The sequence below is a fragment of the Sorghum bicolor genome, chromosome 5 (assembly GCF_000003195.3).
Source record: "Sorghum bicolor cultivar BTx623 chromosome 5, Sorghum_bicolor_NCBIv3, whole genome shotgun sequence".
In the NCBI taxonomy this organism is placed as follows: Eukaryota; Viridiplantae; Streptophyta; class Magnoliopsida; order Poales; family Poaceae; genus Sorghum; species Sorghum bicolor.
The window spans coordinates 654,608-675,524 of NC_012874.2; the positions used below are offsets into that span (position 1 = coordinate 654,608).

Genomic DNA, 20,917 nt, shown 5'->3' on the forward strand with positions numbered 1-20,917 from the left:
AAAAGGATACTCTTCTGTTTGTTTCTTGTCCATTCATTATTATTATTTTTTGATAAGTTGTCCATTCATAATATAAACATCATTTAAGCAACCATCCAATGGCCAAGTGAAGGCTTGGATCGACTACCTCAAATCCATTGCACATGTAAGCACCACTCACCAATATGACAGCCAAAACAGAAGACCAAATACAATCAGCTAATGGTCAGTGGTAACATACATAAACTAGCTACCTCGGTTCGCATACTCCCATATATTCCTCCAAAGGGCACACATGGCAAGGCCCTCACAACGGGAGTCAACCGCCACAAAATATTTCAGGCTCATATATCTCCAGTGGACTTATTTGCCTACAGCAATGCATGCATTTCCTACATTTTGGTCTTCCTGTTCAGGAAAGATTTTGCTTTCTCTAAAAATAGGTTCCTAGTTAGGTTGGACCCGTTCACCCGTGTGAGGTGTTTCTTGCCTTGTGGTTTCTGATTCCTCACCCTGCAGCATTGAGGTATCGCTGGGTGCCTCCTTCACATCTGTAGAATCTCCATTAGATCGCGATGTTACGTTCGCGCTCACTGACTCATGCTCTATAGTTTCAGCTTCATTGTTAGGCTTCACCACTTCAGCGTTGCTGGGTGCGTAGCTTCCTTGTTATGTTGGACCTCTGCAGGATCGCTGGGTGGCTCCAGTTGTACTATCATATCCCCTTCACCAGGTTGCATCATTATAGCTTCCTTGTTAAATTGAACCATTGCAGTATCTCCAGGTAACTCATATTCTATTCTTCTAGAATTCTCAGAGTCATACTGTAGAAGCATTTCATGCCCCTCCTGTACATCCTCTTCAGCAATTTGGTTAGCCATCCCCATGAATTTCCGCTTGTTCCATTTCCTCTTGGAACCACGTTTCTTGACTTTAAGTGGTTTGGGGGTTCCAATTGGCTTTTTATCTGTCTCCTTAATCGGCCTTTGTCCAGGAACAACAATGTAGTTTTTGACACCATTTGCAACAATTTCTGATTGACCTGCACCAAAAATTGCCCATTTATGACCCAAAATTCAGGCCATAGTGAGTAAGGGGTGATAATGTTTGCACGACGGATGCCCTTGAATTAAATGCTAAGAAAATTACCCTGGATTGCAAGAAGAGCAGTTCGGGCAGCTTTTATCTCTGCCCCCTTCTTTGTTCTAGCTGCAGCACCAATGTATAGTATGCCACCAATCTCAACACTGCATATGAAAGGACCTGAAGCTTGTTTAGTGCAAATATAAGATGGAATGGCGTAGTTCATCTTCTGAGCATACTCCTGAAGAAGATTCTTGCATAGGCCAGTTTCTTGCTGCAAAGCATAGTGAGATGTATCAACGCAACATGTCAATCAAGAAGAGATCCTGCAATGCTATGCTAATTTCGTCATCCGAATTCATATATAAGTTGAGCTATGAATGGTTCATGATACCTTAATTTAATCACCATGGTTCATAAACTGGCAGAACAAGTTCGCAAGCATTTTCATAATTATTTCCCAGTATTAGAGGGGACCTTGGTGTGATTGAGAGCATTAATAATTACAAATCTCCTACAACTAAAAAGAATAAAAGTAAGACCTTCTCTTGGTGCGACATTCCGTCCGTCCGTCGGTCCGCTCGGGGCTTGCGATCCCCTGCCTCCTGCGCGTGCAAACGATTCAGAAGGAAAGTCACGCAATCCATGTCGCCCTTGGTATTTCCTCCTACCCGTGCGATCTCCTCCCACAATCACGCTCACAATCTCTCTCCCGCATCTCCTTCCTCTCCGACCGCCGCCCCGCCGCCTCCGCCGCTGGCCTCACGCCCTTTGAGGCGCTCCTAGAGGAGGAGGATGGGGATGGGGATGGAGAGGGGTTTGGGTTGCTACCGCGCCGATCTGACCCCGGCGCCGCTGCTTCCCCAGCCGCAGTCTATGCCCCCGCCGCCACCGCCACCGCCGGCGGCGGCACAGGTCCTGCAGGCATCGCCGATGGACGCGGACGAGACCATGGAGGAGAAGGATTGGGCGACACGGTCGCCGCGCTCATCCGCGCCGCCCTCCGCTGCTACGCGCGCGAGGGCCGCATGCCGCTGCTCGGCACCGACCCCGCTGGCTTCGTCCTCTCCACCGCCAACGGCGGATCCGGCGGTACGTAACGGCATCTGTTACCCATCTCTTTTGTTGGAATTTGGATCCGCTCTGCTTCTTGCCTTCTGCCTGACGCGTGATTGATTCCATCTCATCTGTTGGCGTCGCTTTCAGGGCGCTGCGGCTGGACCGCTGGAGGGAGCACCGGAGGGGAGAATATGCCCGGCTCCTCCTCTCCCTCTCCTCCGGTCGGGTTGGTTGTGCCAAGAACTTGAAGGCGGTAGGACAGGCCGCTGGGCAGTGGTGGGCACTGACGAGAAAATTGCTTGCTCCTACTATCCTACCCTTAACAGAAAAAGACGTCCTTTTCTCGCGGATTTGTTGGATTAGTTAAATGAGGATTGGTGGCATGGCATCATCATCCAGAGGAATCTCGCCGTGGTGCCCAGCATCTGTCTGAGTGTGTGTGTGGATGCGAATAAAAATATATGCTTGAAATGGTATATGGTGCATGTCGGGCACTAACGCCACTTGGTCCAGCGCCGAGATGGAGATGTTAAGGATCTTGATGAACTGTTAGAAAATGAAGGTTATCCTGTGAGTTAATTCCTATCTTGTGTAATTGGATTTTTATCAGGTTTTCCCTCAGGGGTTTCACTATAAAATCTTTCTCTTTGTTGTTTGTTTGCAGAATGTTGAAGATCCACTTCAGAAAAGGCACTGGCTTCTATAGTTCTATAATCCCATCCTTGAGGAGGATCCAGAGTACCAGCTTATTATTGACTATGATGTTTTATCAGTAGAATATTTTTTTGAACCTTTATCAATAGAATATTGAGAATGAAATAATCATAATCTATAAATTGATGTTTCGTGAACTGGAGTCCCTTGTTCATCTTCCAATCGATTATGTGCTTACGTTATCAAGAAGATTGGAAACTGTAGAATGGGGTACATTGCACCTAACCTTTCTATAGTTGTTAGCAGTGTTGTTGCCTCCAGAAGTGGATTTCTATTTTGGAGTTTTGATAGTGACATGATATGTGGTTCTGAATTTGAGACTGGATTTCTGTTTGAAGTGCATCACTGATATTCATATGGCTTATGGATTTTCAAATTCTTAATCAACTGTGAGGACAAGCACTTGCTTCAATGTTAGAGGTACCAATTTATGCTCAGAATCTGATGGCTTTTATTTTATTTATTGTCTATTCATTTTTAGATACGTTGCACATGCATATTTTATATTAGTTAAGTTTGTCTTTAATGTGTCCCATAGTGTTACCACAGTCAATATACTATAGATGATAATTCAGGATTCTTAGATGATAATTCAGGATGCAGCTCATGCAAACATCTGTGCTATATCTGCCATTAGAATTGCAGTAGAAAGTATATATAGTGATTTTCATGACTTTTCACACTGTAATCTGAAAAATGAAAGTGGTATGATGAATTTGGCAACAGATTATTTTGGTATTAGGGATATTTTGGTTGTTATAATTTGCATTACCCTAAATATCGCTGTAGCGTTAGCATGGACAGTGACGATGGAACCGATGATGATTTTGTTGGTGAAGCAACGTAAGTAATTACATTTTGTAATTTGTAGGCTTATAGCTGGACCAATCCGACCTGCAACTACTTAGTGATGAACCATGTACACATACGGTAGTTTGCCTCCCTCTCGTGGTTTGCATGTTTTGAAGATGTCTTGGGATTCAAATTTTAATGTTTGCGGTGTTTATTTGAATTGAGTGCTCGGTTCTTCCAGGAGCAGTTTATATAGAAGGAAGCATCCCTACAACTGTTTTGTAGTGTTGTGAAAGATGAAGAATACCGCAGAGAAATCAAAGTTGGTCTCACATTCACTCCAGAGGTAACAATCTCACATAGCCACTCACATCCATGTTCAAAGCTGGATTTAAAAATGTAATACACTGAGAAGTCTCTATCTATAATCTATAATAAAAATGCTTTTGTGATTTAAAATGTAAAGGTTTGTTTTCATCAAACCAAAGAAAAAAAGGCTCACATGCAAGTTTATCAGATTGCTTTTTGCTAAAAAATTTTCATGTGACAGCCACCATCGGGTGTATATGTTTCTTTTGCCTCCTTTCACTTTTCCTATCCAGTTCTTGTCCATGGCAAACGATATATATTTTACTTTGTGATAGTGGGTTCCTTATCTCTTTTCAGTTGCTTTTTTCCATTTCCCCGAGTTTTGTTCTGAATTTATCATACTACATCTTGCTGAAAAGTCCCTTCTATGAGCAAGATTCTCATGATTAGGGTTTCTATTATCAGGGTTGCTGAGGATATCTTGGCGTGGCTGGAAGCACACAACCGTCTTATAAGAAGCAGATCCCTTGATGTATTACTACTCTAAAACCAGTACCCATATTTGATGCCTTGTCCTATAATGAAACTGTAATAATAATGCTAGCCACTTGCGTGAACTATGGCAGAACCCACTCTTGATGTTCAGCAATCTCCTCTAGCATCCATGTCTTTGGATGGTTGAATTTTTTTCCTACTATATATAGGAACTGATTTCACATTCTTTTTCGTTATTAATCCAATATAAAAAATATATATTTGACAGACACGTGCGTGACACTGAGCCAGCTGTAACACCGTTAATTTTATGAACTTTGCCTTTTTAGATTAAATATTACTTTAATATCGGTATTTAATTTACAGTATTGTTATTTTATCATGCGATCTGTGTGCATTTAGTATAAAAGTTCTTATATCCCGTAGCAACGCACGGGTATGCTACCTAGTAAATAATAACACCAAAGAATATTATTGGGCGAATTCCATGAAAACTAAAACAAACTTTTGTGACAGTACTCAGGTACCACTAGATGACCAGACTTAAACTAATTTACTTACCTGAAAAGAAGTAGGTGCTATTAGCATACGTGCAATAAATTTCATGGACGGTTCACAATGCCAAGTTAGGCCTTGTTTAGTTGCAAATTTTTTTTGCAAAATAGACACTGTAGCATTTTTTTTTTGTATTTGACAAACATTGTCCAATCATGGACTAACTAGGCTCAAAAGATTCATCTCGCAAAATACAGGCAAATTGTGCAATTAGTTATTTTTTATCTATATTTAGTGCTCCATGCATGTGCCACAAGATTCGATGTGACGGGGAATCTTGAATTTTTTTTGCAAAATTTAGTAAACAGGGCCTTAATATATGATACTTCAGATACTCCCACATCCATAAAAATAAAACAAGTGAAGAAAGCACATCAGGTACTAGATAGGATTAGACTTATGTATTTTGAAGAAGCGCGTATATGTTCTAGACTAGACAGCAGCATAACTATGAATGAGGCAGTTTGCTTTTTTCCTTTTAGGCTCTGATTTTCTATACCATCGCTCATTTACATACAGCTTGAAATTCAAAGAACAAAAAAAAATCATTTGGGTGATAAAGTTGTATACAATTAGAATCTTTAGACAGCATATCCGGAAAAAAAAAGAGTAATTTTTTTTAGATGTGCACAAAAGAGTAACTTACAACTGCAGGGATGCCTCTAGTTTCGGACATGGCTATCTCCATGAGCGCAACTTCTGCGGCCGACTGTTCCGCAGCCTTCCGGCTGAAGAACCCAGGCAGCGACTCATACCTGGTGTTGTTAACAACCACCGTGGACTTGAAGACGGGTTCATGAGACGGGCCTTCTTTGAGGGTATGGTACTCCAGGGTTGTAATGCCAACCTTCTGCGCGTACTCCTGCAGGCGGCTCTTGAACACGTAGCAATTCTCAACCCCTGTCCCGAATCAAAAGCACATAACAGCTAAGAAAACAGCAGCATAACAATGTTGGTGAATAAGAAGAGAAATTTGGAACGAGCTGTTTGCAGACACTCTGCAGAGGTACTAGCATGTTACTACATCTCAGAAACTGCGGGAATCGGCCGCTTGGCGAGAGGGGAAGGGAAGGGAGGAAGGGTTGGGGCAACTTACTGATCCCGGCAGGGGCGACCGCGACGGTGGCCCCAGCGAAGGCCGCATCGAGCGAGGCCGCGCCTCCGCCGTCCATCGCGCCGCCGCCTTGGAGCGTGAGGGTGCGAGGAGCAGAGGGTTCTGTGCGGTGCTTGGAATCCGGAAATCCTTTCTCCTGACGCGTGTATCTGCGGTAGGGATGAAAACGCATAGGATACAACAGATATTACTATTACTGATATCATATTTTTTTTTATATTTTTTGTCGAATTCGGATTCGAATACGTAACCATATCAGATAAGATCAGATCAGATCAGATATTAACATTATAAATATACAATTTAAATATTCAGATATCGGATGTTGAATATTCGGATAGAGACCGATCTAAAGTTGTTCATCCTAAAAACCAAAAACCTTTTAAAATTCCTCGTCACATCGAATCTTACGGCACATGCATAGAGCATTAAATATAGACGAAAATAAAAACTAATTGCACAATTTATATGTAAATCGCGAGATGCATATTTTAAACCTAGTTACTCCATAATCTGATAATGTTTGTTAAATAAAAACGAAAGTGCTACCGTTCAAAAAAAACAAAAAGTTTTTTTTAAACTAAACAAGGCCACGATCGGACATCCAACGAGGTAGCATTTTTTATTTTATTGAATATTAGAGCATCTCCAACCGTTTTACATAATTGGTTTGGCAAATGAGGGAGTTTGCCAAGTTTTTAAAAAAAAAATATGACAAAAGTGAAAAGAGACAATCTCCAATAGTCTGACATTAATCAGTTGACAAAAAAATTATGGACCTACACAATTTTTTTTTTTGCATGCCGAGCTTTTTTCCTCCCCACGGCCCACGCGTCGGGTGAATGTTCGCGGCAAATTTATTTCCGCTAAGGCGCTGAGGCCGCGGTGTTTGTGCATAGCCGCCCGGAGTTTGGCGGGTGGAGTCTTTGTCGGCAAAAAACAATCTGAAAGACATCGATGGAGTACTGGCGTTGATGGAAGACCAATATGCAAAAACACAAACAATTAGGAGGGCATCGATAGAGTATCAAGCGTTGATGGAAGACCGATGGGCAGTTCGCAGGAAAGCCGGGCGGTGGGATGTCGCCAAACTCGCGCGACCTCAACCCGTAGCTGCGCGCGGACTTCGCGCCAGTTTCCCCATGCCAATTGTAAACACGCTCGGCATATATGCCAATCCTTCCCCTCTTTTTGTCAAGTTAACCAAATTGCAAATTCCAAATGCCAAACCGTTGGATAAGTATTTTGAAGAATCTATTTGCAAAACGGTTGGGAATAGAAAAAAAATCGCGTTTTGCCGGATAGCAAGCTGGTCCCACCGACTAGTGGACCCACGGCTTTTGCCACAGAAGCGAAGCACGGAAGCAAACACTCGCCGCCGTCGCCGGTGACGGACACAAATTGAAGTGCACCAGAGGCCAGCTACTACAGTAGTCCGCATTTGCTAGGAGCCAATGAATCAGTCAGTGTTCAGTGGCCGCCGCAAGTCATTGAGAATGGCAGTGGAGTACAAGCTCAGTGCCTTGGGCGCCCGCGCCAGGCCGACAGCCCGCCACCAAAACTGGACGTCAGCGTGGTACTGTCTCGCCGACCGCTCCGGCGGCCTCGTCGGCGCCCAGACCCTCGCCGCCGTCGCACGACGCTCCTTCTCCAACCAGCCGTTCAAACGCTGCCGCATCAACCGGGGCAGCGCAGCAGCCGTCCCGCAGGATGTCCAGAAGCAGCGGACGCGCCGGCGCGAGGTGGCCGCCGGCACGCAGCGCGGCGACGAGCACCGACAGCGACGGCGCGTCCCAGCGCAGGCCCCGCCCGACGGCCTCCTCCACCACCTCCCTCGCGGCGTCCACGTCCCCAGCAGCCACGCACCCAGCGACAACGACGCCGAACGTCGGGGCGTCCGGCGGGCACCCGGCGCGCTCCATGCACCCCAGCATGCGGCGCGCGGCGGCCACGTCGCCCCCGTCGCAGAGCGCGCCGAGGTAGACACCGTAGACGCGCGCGCAGGGGACGATCCCGCGCAGGAGCATTTCGTCGAACGCCTCCTCGACGGCGTCGAGCCGTCCGCGGTCGCGGAACGCGCGGAGGAGACGCTCGAACTCCGGGAGGCCCGGGGCGACGCCGTCGCCGTCCATCCGCTTGGCCACGACCTCGTACGCCTCGGCGTGCATCCCCTCGCGCAGGAGCGCGCCGACGACGGCGCGGTGGTCGGGGCGGCCCGGCGGGACGCCCCACCGGCGCATGTCGTCGAGGAACGCGAGCGCGTCCCGGGCGGCGCGGCGGCAGAGGGAGGCGAGGACCGCGCGGCAGTGGCGCGGGTCCGGGTCGAGGAGGAGCGGCGGCATGCAGCGGAGGACGTCCGCGGCGGCGGAAGGCTGGCCGGCGCGGCAGAGCGCGGAGGTGAGGATGCGGAACGTGGCGGCGTCCGGGGCCGCGTGCGGCGCGGCGCGGAGGAGCACGGCCGGGGCGGCGCGGAGGAGCACCGGGGACCGGGAGGAGCAGCAGCAGAGCGCGGCCAGGAGGGCGTTGAGGGCGCCCGTCGTGCGGTGGGCAGTGCAGAAGAGGGTCGCGGCGGCGGCGAAGCGGCCGTGGCGCGCCAGGGTGGCCAGCAGGCGGTGCTGGTGGTCCGTGGCGTCAGAGTGGCGGCTCCCGGCCATCGTAGCACTGGACTGGAAGCGTGGTCGCGCGCTCGCCACTGCGACGAAGCTTATATGCAGTTGAAAAAAGATCACACATGTTGGGAATTTTTTTTTTCCCCTTTGAATAAAGGAAGCCAAAGTTGTGCATTATATATACACTAACACTAGAATAATAACATTTATCCACACAAGATTCACTGTACATTTTATTTTTTTTCACTCAGCACACTTCCCACAACACATCTACAAATATGTATGTATCTCCACGGTCAACAATACATTTACAAATATGCATGTATCTCCACGGTCATCTGATAACTCATGATACAAAGCAATCCATGTCTTGCCTGCCCTTTCATTATGGTTCCCCGAAGTTAACTGAAATCTCAAGCAGATCAAGACCATCGTTTCATTTATGGTTCCCCAAAGTTAACTGAATTCTCAAGTAGATCAAGACCATCATTCCATTGACAATGCAGCCTGCTATAAAGCCTCATTCTGTCACATCACACAACGGCAATCGGGAAAGTAATCAATCACTCATCGAAGACTCGCACATCCTCTGCCATCAACCCACCTGAACTGGGGATTACAGTTACAGATCACAAGTCCACCTTCAACTATTTCCAGCGCCTCAGCTCATCTCTGCTGGAATGCACCAGCGTAAACACACATCATTGCACGGATTACAACTTGCGGGGGCAGAAAGCAGGCAACTGTACAAACACGATTCATATATACAAACAGAATCTATCAAAGGGTTACAATGCAAGTCACTCGACAACATTCCTTCATTCATGCAGGCCAATACTACCCCCATCTAGCGCTATATTAGCTGGACAAATGCATCTATCTATTTCAACATCATCTGTGAGCAGACATGTGCAACCATATTCTACCTGGGCCCATATGCACAACCCCCACTTGCCCAGGCAGCAACCCCTACAAAGCCCTGTTTATCATATCAAGCATCTTCAGACCTTTTTACACTTGAAAAAGGAATAATGCTGACAAAGTACAACCCGAATCTTCGCTGGCTATTTACATTTTGGTTAACCTAGGTATGATTAATTATTTGGGGGGGGGGGGGGAGCCTCCAAGTTCAATGGCAGGATCAGGGTAGGGTCCACAAACCTTCTGCAAGGAGGCTAATGAATCTTGACTGTATCTTACAAATTGCACACGCCGTCCAACAGGCAATACGCACCGAAAGCCATGGCGCCGTCAACACAGTCTCTGTGACAAGGCTTACCATCATCTTGAATCTTGAAGCTGGACCATGCTGTGGAGCATCACTTGGCCAAAAATGGAAGGCCTACCAATTGCACTGTGGCTGATTGTCATGAGATATAGGCCTCATCTTACTTGTAATTTTCCTCGGCATAGATAGAGACAAGAGCATTATCACCAGCACCAGCAGCCAGGAGTGACTTGTATGGGTGAAAAGAAAGGCAATTTACACTGCCTATTCTTTGACCCATAAAAGATGGCTGGTAGCGAATAATCGTCAACTGCTCTCCTTCAAGACTAAACACTTTAATCATCTGCTTGGCTGAGCCACTAGCAACAACTGGGGCATGCCGATGAACCGCTAATGCTGTAAGTGAACCCCTGTGTGCCTCAATAGTCAGGTAGGGTTCTGCGGCCCTTCTAACATCAAGAAACTGAATGTCTCCAGCTTGAGATGCACTTACAATCTGCGATACCATAAATAATACAAAAGGTTGCTTCAACAATGAAAATACATAGCAATGTACAGTGGAAGTATTTACCTTGTATGGATCAAACCCAGGCTGAAACCCTATGCCCACAACCTTTTCCGTTCTTGGGGCATGCGGCCTGGCCACATAGACAAGCCTACAGTGTAGAAAAAGAATATTCACAGTAAAAAATAATTAAGTTGGCAGAAAAGAAAGAAGAAACGGGACATTTCATAAGGCACATGTGCATGAAATGCAAGACCAGAGGATGTAGACACTACTGTACTTACCTATCAGGAGAGCGAACATCATATATCCTGACAGAACCATCAGCAAAACCAGCAGCAAAGTGTCCGGAGCGGACCAGAGATGCAGACTGAAATAGAAGCAACAAACATCTCAAGAACAGATGAACACAAACCAGATTAATATAAATCTTGCTGCAGCTAGAATCAAATATATAAAGTAATCAAACAGCTCATTTCACACCTATGGAATGAAAATGTGTTCTTGAGAAACAAACTTTTAAAATGTTAAAAAAGTATAACAAGAAGATAAGCTAAAAGAAAACATTACACTGGACTACAGGAGGACAGTACTTATTTTTTGGTGAGTAAAAACAAGTCATAGCTTAAGACATAACATGAGCGAATCCTTTGACAACTTCACCTCTTGTTCACATTGATCCACCAACTTAAGACAAGCTAACAACTTTCCTACAGAAAGCAACAACAAATGCCATTTCCATGCATAAAATCTTAACCACATGAATTGCACATAATCATTAGAAGTCTAGGAGGATGCATGCATACAATCATTATTACTCATGAAAGAATAGTGACTCCACTTCACCTCTACTAGCAACTCACATGCAGATGTACATCAAGGCCTTCCTACCATGTGTACTATTTTTTTGTCACAATTTCACTATCAAAAACAAATCCTTGATTCCATGGCACTTAATTACTGGCGGTGAAACGCAGTTACAGAGAAGTGTTCTAAGTCATTGATTAATATGACAGGAAGATCAAGTACACAGCATGAACCGCATAGTAGAAAACACAGAATCACATATCTATGGTTATTTCTTCAGTGACAATGCGTAGCGTATAGCCTAGTCAAATAATAAAAAGAAGATACTTGAGTTGTATGAATATTCCAATTTCTCAGACAACACATGGCAACAGGAACTCACCAGGGAAGAAATGGCATTATCAGCAGTTGACTGAATGGTGCTGAGAAGTTGTTCCTTATCAAGATCCCATACCAAGATGGAAGACATGTCACCAGATGCATACTATTGGACAACAAGGAGAGCAAGTTGTATTAGAACATGCAATGCGTAAAATAAAATAATACTACTACAGGGAAAAAAATTTGGATGTACCAGATAACCAGATTGCTGCTGCCAGTCAATCACAATACTGCGTCCAGCAGCTCGGTGTCCCTGAACTGATGAGAAAGCAGTTACAAGTTTCTGTCCTCCCTTTTGAGCAAAATTTTTCCATATACGTACATTTCCATCACCTGCAACATAAAAATTAGACAGTGCAATGGCAGAAGTTAAGTATAGAAGGAAAAGCATAGAGAAGAGAGGCATACTTGAGGCGGCCAAAAGCAAGCTCTCATCAAGCTCATTGATAAGCAAAAGTTTAGATAGCCCTCTGTCGGATAACTTATGGTTTTGAAAAGAGTTCACTGGTAGTGCATCATCGTAGTTCCACACTCTGGCATGAGACAAAATGTCAGCACAGTTGTAGCAGCGCATATTAGGCATTCAGGCACTGGGATTTTTAATTGTAATAATAATTTCACCTTATTTGTTCACTTTCATCAGCTGCGACAACGATTGGAGAAAATGGCAACAATAAAGCTGCTTTTGTTCCCAACTCAAACCTTGTATCCCAACTAGCAATTTGGCTTGTCATCTTGCAAGCTGCTATTCCCAGGGTGAACCACCAAGAACAACAACAGGTAAATAATCAAGAAAACCAACAACAAAAATGTAATGCAGACAAATGTACATCCACGTACAGGAGCGCTGGCACTTAGTGATGTAATCTAGTGCAATTCGTTCTTTCTCTTCTCTTCTAGCATTGGTTTCTTCATTATCATCAGAGACGGTTAAAAGTGGCCTAGAGAAGTGACCACAACTCCAGTTGTAAATTGTTGATTGGGGAAGTGGTTCTCTATTACTGAGGCCCGCAGCAGAGCTTAAAAGGCGATCAGCTAAGCCATCAGGTGAATTTATAGGATGCTGTCCAAACTCCATAGAACACACTCGGCGTAATCCTATAAGATAATCATGCTGAGGAGGGCTGACAGGAGGGGTCATAAATTTCATTGAGATGCTTCCTGAAAAATATAGGAAAACTCAATTCAACAATTCTTGTCTTTCACTGAACACCCAATGAGGCAAGGAGTTCCAACTTCCAAGCACATTATAAGTAAAGTGGTTATAACTTACCAGAATTCATATCACGCCAAGAAGAAGAGCGTGCCATTCCATAGTTTGACGCAGATGTCTCTACCCGATGTGGACCTCCACTGTTAAATCTAGTATTTTTCATGACCACTTGTTCAACATCTATAAGGGACAGTGCTCTCCGGCCAATAGTTGCAATTCTTGGGTCAGGATCTTTAGAAATAGAACACATAGTTGATATAAATTGAGAATAAATGACATTATCGACAGGCCTCGGCGCAGTGTAGCTGAGACCACCATTACTTGCATTCTCCCTCAATAATAAACCTGAATCAGAGTGTTGGGAAGAATCATCTGATTGGGGAGAGCCATGCATGATGCTACTTGTTGCAATTGGGCTACTTGTAGAAATTCTTCCATCACGACCAGCGGCACCGCTATCACTGCCAACCCTCAGCACAGGACCAATGCTGTTGTTGGGACTGTAAACATTGCTTGGATTACTTATATTTGCCAATGATGGTAGTGACTTCAGCAACGAGTTGGATTGAGGTTTCCAGTACTCCGCAGCAACAGATTTGAGATGTTTGTTGTGACCCGATGCAAAGCGAGTAAGCGCTGGAAAAACATCAGTTCAACCCAAAATCATTGTCATAATAAGGTTAAAAGAAATCTCCTATGTTCAAGACACTAAACAAGTGTTCTGAGAAAAAACAATCTAATTTTCCAATGCACGTACCTATAGCAACCTCAGATCTAACAAGGGGACTACCATCTGAAGACATCTGCAGAAGGCTTCGAACTACATTTATTTCAGCTTTCACCTTTTCATCATCATCAGAATCATCATCAGAGCCATTTAACGTATTATCAAGGAGATTCCCAAGTGCAAAAACAGCAGCAGCTCTGACCTGGCAAGACAAAATGTTTAATATGTATCTTGAGAAGTAGGCAAAAGAGAGAGTACACAGAATATGAAGGCATCATACCTCAGGTTGAGGCTCCGACAATAAACATATTACAATTTCTGGTGCATTTGTTTGCAGACCATGTAACTGAGCCTCAGGGAAATCTTCCCAGACTTTCCCAAGGCATAAACAAAGCCACTGCAAAAGCAAAGGTTCTGTTTGTGCATGAGGATTCTCAGGTTGCAGATGTCTCAGGCAAACATCTATAAGCCCGGCATTCATACAAGCCTCTTGACCCGTCCTATGCCCATCCACAATGACTGCTATAACAAAAGCAGCCATTGCACGCTGTTCTGGGAAAGCATCCAAACTGTCAAGAAACCTAATAAAATATCCATGCCCTCCATCTTTAACCAAGTCAACCTGACATGACTGCCATTTGGGAAAATGTTACAGGTTAAACACCAGAAACTAATCTAAAACAACAAAAGGACCTTAAAAGATTACAATGAAGAGTGCATATACCTTATCAAGAGAGAGAATTTTTGTCCATATAAACACTAGAATTTGACGTAACTCCATTGCACTTGTTTGTAGTAGTTTGAGTACATAAGGAAATATTCCGACAGACAGGGCCTACAACAATGAAGTGCCAGAGATTGAAGACTAAATAAAGAGAAAAAACAACAAACATTACACAAAAAAGGTACATGCATAAGAGATCACTACAAACCAAATCAACTGCCCATGGTCCCATGTCAAGAAATCTTCCAAGCAGAACAAGTGCTCTAAATCTATGTGATTGACTAAGCAGGACCTGCAAAAAAGAGAAGATGTAAGGAAAGTAAAACAATAAAAGAAATATAATCCCTCCAGTCATAAAATAGTGTATTTTGGGTATTGACACAATCCAGACATAACTTCGCCAGGTAATTTGTATTACAACAATTTATAAGGAATAGTAAAATTATATGATTATGGGACAAATCTACCCATAACATTTTCAAATGTCAAATCTCGATGTACACCAGAGCAAATAACATCGAATTTTTGATAGGCTGGCTGCACACAATCCAAAATGGGAGCCTTTTTGTAAGGAATACGAATATAAAAACTCTACCAAATTAAAACTATAGCAGCAAAGAGAAGGGTAACGAGGATACAAAGTTAAACTGGGTTTTACAACAACAACCAAAAAAAAGGACTTGTATGTAAGTGTAACAGCAAAATGCCTTACCTGAAGAACTATAGGTAACTGTTCAGGAGGTTTCTTGTCCTCAGAGCCATGATCGAGCCACACTTCGAAAGCCATCAGTTGTTCCGTAAAAAACGGACTTGGCTGGTTGAAGGAGATAAAGAAATTAGCAATAGCACCACACAGAAAAACTATTGATGTTTCTTGAAGTGCTGAATGCTGAGTAGAAAACCTGAAACTCTGCATTTGGATCAGCAATTAACTGAGGAAGCTTGGAAAGGCAAATCTCAGCAGCCATGTCCCATGCATCCCTGGGGTTTAGCAAGTTACAAAATGCACAAAATATAGTTGAAGCAAAAAGAGAAGGACGAGTCAGGTTAGTTACCACATATGGTGTTGATGTGTTGGGGGTAGCATTGGATAAGAAACTGGAGAACAGTTTGCAGATCGCATGATTCTCTCAGCAAGCAAGAAGTTACGGAAGAGACTAGCAACAAGAAGGTCTTGCCTGAAAAGCCTTTGGAACAGACCTGCACAGTGAAACTTGTATCATATACCAAATATAGGCAAACATTTATTTTGAACTTTAATAATCTTCTCTAGTTTTCTTGTTCCCCAAAACATTCTCTCTCCTAAACACCATACCATGAGGGAGAACATTCCATGCGATAGTATCTGTTATAGCAGTAAAAATCCAATTGAGCTCTCCAAGAAGTGTTTTACGGTCATTTTGCCGTCCAGGAATTTGGTCAATAAGAGAATGATCCAGAGAACCATGGAGTAATGTTCGCTTACAAAACCTGCATGGTTTATAGGCATGTCCTCATGTAAGCACAACATGCTAAGAAAAGGAGAGAAGGAGATAAGGAACTGTACACACCAATAAGCATGTACACACAAAGAAGAGGGGAGGGAGATAGAAAGAACCAGTGCAAAGCCATTTTGATGGGCGTTGTGAGGCAAGCCGTAAACACGTCAGCAGGAAATTCTGCACTCTGGGGAAGCATTTGATGTGCTTCGCAGGCAGCAAGAAGAATGCAATCCTTCTGTGAAGATGCAGATGAGGTAGAACTCCAGTCTAGGCGCTGAAATAAACAAGTCACTATGAATATAGGCAGTCCAGGAGCGAAAACAGAACACATAAATCATGATGACCTTCAACTTCAAGCACAAGAGAAACAAATGATAATTAGAAACATGTAGCATACCTCTAGAAAAGCTTTCACAATAATTCCAGCTGCTGAGCAATCAAAAACGTAAATGGAAGGTGTCTTCAGCCATGAATCAAGATCAGTAATTGGAAGTGGAATATACTGTGTGTAGCTCTGCAACAAAATGCAAAAACAAACATTTTATCAGAGACACCTATCATAAATAAAGCATGCGGCAAATATTACAGTGTCTTCATAATATTACCTTGTTAAACACCCAAATCTCACCATTAGATGTAGGCTTTGGTACACCATGGCCGTTATAATGGAAAAGGACTCTCTCTGATCTGGCATATTTGCGGCAAGTATTACAAAGCTTCTTAACTTCCTCCACTGTTGGATCCAGCTGAAGCTTGTAGCGAGCCTTCAAGTGCCATTAGGAATAGGACATGAAGATGCAAATAATCCTCACCAAAACATCATTGAAGTTAAACAAGGAAGCAAGTTCTTTACCTTAGGTTGCCAGCGCTCATACTGAGAATGCAAAGTTTTTCCAATACTTTCAAGAGCTTTAGGAGCTAGCATAGAGAAAGGATCTGAAAAGAAAGGAATAGACGTATGAACATATCACAACGCAGCTACAACGAGTGCAATAACAGTAATGAAGTACAAACCTATCAACAAATATAAATTACCACCGTTGCCTAAAGTCTGGTAACACTTTCATGACAAAATAACCATCCAAAGGACTAATAAATAAGTTTATACATCCATGACCACGACCAATAGATGCAGTATCTTACATTAGAAAATTTCACTTCCTTTACAATGAAATGCCAACTCTTAAATTTAATTTAAAAGGTGAATAGATTCATCTAAAACTATGGAGCAAAACAATATCATTTTTGGAAACTTTAACAGTGTCTTTTGAGAAAAGAGGTGTCAGATAGTTTCCTTCTTGTGATTTACTTCAAATTAGCAATTAATATACTAAAAGAAAAGATACTTGGAAGGATTGAATACACACGAGGATTGTCCTTGGATGGAACTATGGAAGCACATGGAAACCAGCTATCTACAAGAATGAACCATGAACATGGCTCTAGATCCTTTAATAATATTACTATACTGTTGATGCCTTGTGTATATTTGTACAAGTTTTTCCCTATTCTTTTGACTTCTTGTTGGTGCTCATGTTGGGTTTCATCTCCAGCCTACCCCAATGCTTGGGACTAAAAGACTTTGTTGTGTACTTCTAATTAACAATATGCTCAGAAATGCAATTCACAAAAAGGAAAGACACAGTTTCACTCAAATGGTGAAAAGCAGTTCATTTACTGTATTTTTCAACTAATTTGAAATTTGGAAATATATAGTCAACTACAAGTTTACCTATCCAGCACTCCATTCTTGCACAAGGGGAAATTTTAATTACATCAGGTGGATCAACACTTATGTTTAAACATAATACAAGTGCAACACATCCGGTCTTCATCTGCACTACAAAATCCATCATTAGTAAATATTGTGTAAAAGATGCGGAAAACTTATAAAAAAACTGGCGAGCCACCCAATGGCCAAACGAAAACAATAGAGAATGGCTATAAATTCTATAGTGACTAAATCAGTAATACATGGTGCAAATCAAGGCACCAAAGAGAACAGACAGGGAATTAAAATAGTAAATAGAAGAAATAAGCTCAGGTGTGGGTTGTTTAAAGTCAACATGATCCTCAGACAAGTAAACATAAGCTGCAAACCGAGTGACTTTGCCTCAAGTGTGAAAGGACAACTTAATTTACATGGTGGATAAAAAATCCAAAAAGGATCTAATGTTTAGAAATTCCAAACGGTTCTGCAAAATTCCAAAAAGGGTCTAAGGAAAATGGAAAATTTGTATGTACAGACACAGACATTTTCTTTGCCCAAGAGCATCAGTAGTCTCTAATGTTTTTCACAGGGGAGCTTCAAGGCTCATAATGTTCAACCTCATATTTATCATCAAAACCCCCTATCTAGCAATCATATATGTCTGGTGCCATGAACTGAAACACCCTATTTCATGTGGTGCTTCATGTCATTGCAACATGTACAATATGGCGAGTGGTGACCCTGAAACAACCATGTGCTTTCATGCCAACTTTGTTACTGGAATGTCTTAAGCCTCCAATGACCTCTCTTGACCAGTGGCTACTAACTGACTTACTGACATGATCAAGGCTTTATCTATGTTTTAACTTAGGCAAAATTGAAAGTGGGATGTTAGCAAAATGGTTCATTCAAAGTAATCTATTGAGGCAAATTTGCATGTACCTTACAGCAACACAGTAAGACTAGATATGATGCCAACAAGTCACTGATAGTAGTAGCATCACTAGGAACTTCAAGGGGGTAGCATTCATTATGAATATGATAGTACCTATTCGATGCCAAAACTTTTCAAAGATTGAAATTTGCATTTTTTTTTTGTTATGTATACATATGCCACCATTACCATCAAAATATTTTCAGGACCAGTTAAGTATCCAGAATAATACTGTTTACTTTTTATCCGAAACATAATAGTTCAAATACCGCTGATCATCATACCACATTTAAGTGGTTAATGAAATTAAGAATTTGCATGACTGATGCTACAGCCTACAGCAACACTGTTGGGTACAATATTTTCATTTTGTATCAATTTTTATTGTGAACAAAGAAATGGTCAGTGTCATACAGAAAAAAAGAGCAATACAACATGTAATTTAGACAAGCCCCTAGCCCCGACAACATTTCGAAACACTTGAGCAGCAGAAGATACTAGGCTGTGGCAAGCAATAATTAATTCCACCGTATCATTACCGTCCTGCTCGCAAGAGTAGCAAGCAGAATGTTACTTGTTCCGTGACTTCCGGGGTCTTTTTAGCGAGCATAACGTATTCCGTAACGGAAATCGACAAATAGTGTTTAATTTGCAGATACCATAATCAATTCACACGGCCGACAGCTGCACCCGATTTGCCATTTTTAAGCTCAATCAGCTAATCGCTATCCTAAGAATGTCCCGCCCTCTTCCCAAACGGCGCGCCAAATCCAGCAAACAGTCTAGTATAACATCAGTGCAAGCAGTAGGCACAGCATCTGCAAACAGCGTCACATCCATTACCCGGTCCTTGGGCCGCCACTTGGAGACGAGGCCGCTGGTGGAGGGCGCTGCGGCCGCAGCAGTAGCCTCGTCGATCCCCTGATGGCGCTGCTCGCACAGCACGACCACCTGGGGCAGGTACGCCACGGGCGCCGGCTTCTCCACCTCGGCGACCTCCAGCCCGTTCCTGGGCTCCGGCCCGTTGGCGACGGGGAGGTCATCCGCGACGTGGTTGTGGTGGTTCTGGTGCTGCTGATGGGGCAGCGGCGGCACCGGAGTCGCGGCCGCGGCCGGCGACGGCGACGGCGAGGTCGAGGAGTGGCCGAGCCTGGACGCCATGAGATCTCCCAATGCCATCGACGCTTGCTGTGCCTGTCTTCCGCACCCAGTCACCCCACAGCCATGATGAGGTCGGGGAGCTCGCTCACCTACATCGATCGAATCGGGCCAGCGTGGCGAGTCCGAGGTGGGGGGCCAGATCAGTCGGGGTGGGGAGAGTGGGCGGAGGTTGGTGGGGGAGGGGTTTAGGGTTAGGGTTTGGATGCAGCAGCTGGGAGGAGGGAGGGAGAGACAGAGAGAGGGGTGGGAGGGGAAGGGAAGGGAAGCGGCGTCTCGGTGCGGGGAGGGAAGAAGCAGGCGACGCCGAGAGAGATTGACCGGTGAAAGGAAAATAAAATTGCTATAAAAAGTAGAAATGGAAATGGATTCTTCTCTTTCCTCCTAAGAGCATCTCCAAGGGACTTTACAAATGAATTTTGCATTTGGTGTTGTTTGCAAAGTTCCAAACTCATTTGCAAAGTCTAAAATAGTCCAACTCCAAGGGATTTTGCATTTAGACTTGGCAAACCCAAAGTGTGGACCCTACCCCCGAATTTTTTTTTCACCGATCGCGCCCGCGCGTTTTTTTCCCTTTACGCCATTTTGACGTACGTCGTGCGTGCCAGTCGCCGCCCAGCCCAGGTCTTCGCGCCAATCGTCGCCCAGCCCAGGCCGCGTTCGTCGTTCGTCGCCGTCGTCGTTCGCGTCAGTTCGCGGACGGCGGCCACGCGCGGCAGCTGGAGGGAGGCGGGCGCGCGCGGCAAGGAGGGCGGACGGGCGTAGAGAAATCGCGCGGGGTGGGGGGGCGGGGGGACGGAGTCCGACGTGGAAGACCGAAATTGTAGATGCAAAGTGGTGGAAATGTTTGCATATATGCAAAGCCTCAACCTCTATTTGCAAAGTTAACCAAATTGCAAACCTTATTTGCCAAACCATTGGAGGGGTATTTTCTACTCTTTTTTGCAAATAGGGCAATGCAAAGTTTGTTTGCAAAGCCCTTGGAGATGCTCTAATATTACTAATTTTGGGGGGCTTGGCCCGTGGCCCGTGTGGCCCATGCCCTTCTTCTTGTTTTTCCGTCCCATTTTCTCTCTCTTTTTTTTATAAAATATTCTTTCTCCAATGTTTGTTTTCCCAGGGCTAAGCTTCTGAATTGTTTTAATTGGACCTAATTCAAAATTATCTATTTAGATATATCTACATAAAATACATAAAACTATATAACAATATATTAAACCCATCATAGGCCTCGTATCCACCTTCATCCATGTGTGTTAAAATGGATTGAGGTGAAAAATAGTTTAAGGTCTTTTTGTTTGGATGTTATCAAATTCACATCATTTTATATGTGTTGGAG

The 20,917-nt window shown here is 43.9% G+C and overlaps 2 protein-coding genes and 1 pseudogene across 5 annotated transcripts; all 3 read right to left on the minus strand.

Moving 5' to 3' along the window:
• Positions 147-6,252, minus strand: LOC8079984 (annotated as a pseudogene).
• Positions 7,669-8,754, minus strand: LOC8079986 (pentatricopeptide repeat-containing protein At2g17140). The gene has a single exon (XM_002450074.1). It carries the CDS (start codon positions 8,752-8,754, stop codon positions 7,669-7,671), a length of 1,086 nt encoding a protein of 361 aa, XP_002450119.1.
• Positions 9,371-19,869, minus strand: LOC8079987 (regulatory-associated protein of TOR 2). Of its 4 annotated transcripts, none has more exons than XM_021461308.1 (23): positions 19,264-19,866; positions 17,508-17,610; positions 16,629-16,711; positions 16,381-16,539; positions 16,173-16,289; positions 15,892-16,049; positions 15,610-15,764; positions 15,350-15,494; positions 15,197-15,275; positions 15,007-15,108; positions 14,503-14,586; positions 14,295-14,405; positions 13,851-14,201; positions 13,601-13,772; positions 12,904-13,479; positions 12,471-12,791; positions 12,252-12,375; positions 12,039-12,163; positions 11,824-11,963; positions 11,632-11,733; positions 10,727-10,812; positions 10,509-10,593; positions 9,371-10,433 (listed from the first exon to the last, which is right to left on the minus strand). In XM_021461308.1, exons 1-23 carry the CDS (start codon positions 19,597-19,599, stop codon positions 10,098-10,100), a joined length of 4,050 nt encoding a protein of 1,349 aa, XP_021316983.1. In that variant the 5' UTR covers positions 19,600-19,866; the 3' UTR covers positions 9,371-10,097. The 4 variants fall into 4 exon arrangements, with proteins under 4 accessions (XP_021316983.1, XP_021316982.1, XP_002450120.2 ...); XM_002450075.2 differs by having other exon boundaries at positions 9,473-10,433; positions 12,252-12,372; positions 19,264-19,865; XM_021461307.1 differs by having other exon boundaries at positions 11,824-12,163; positions 19,264-19,869.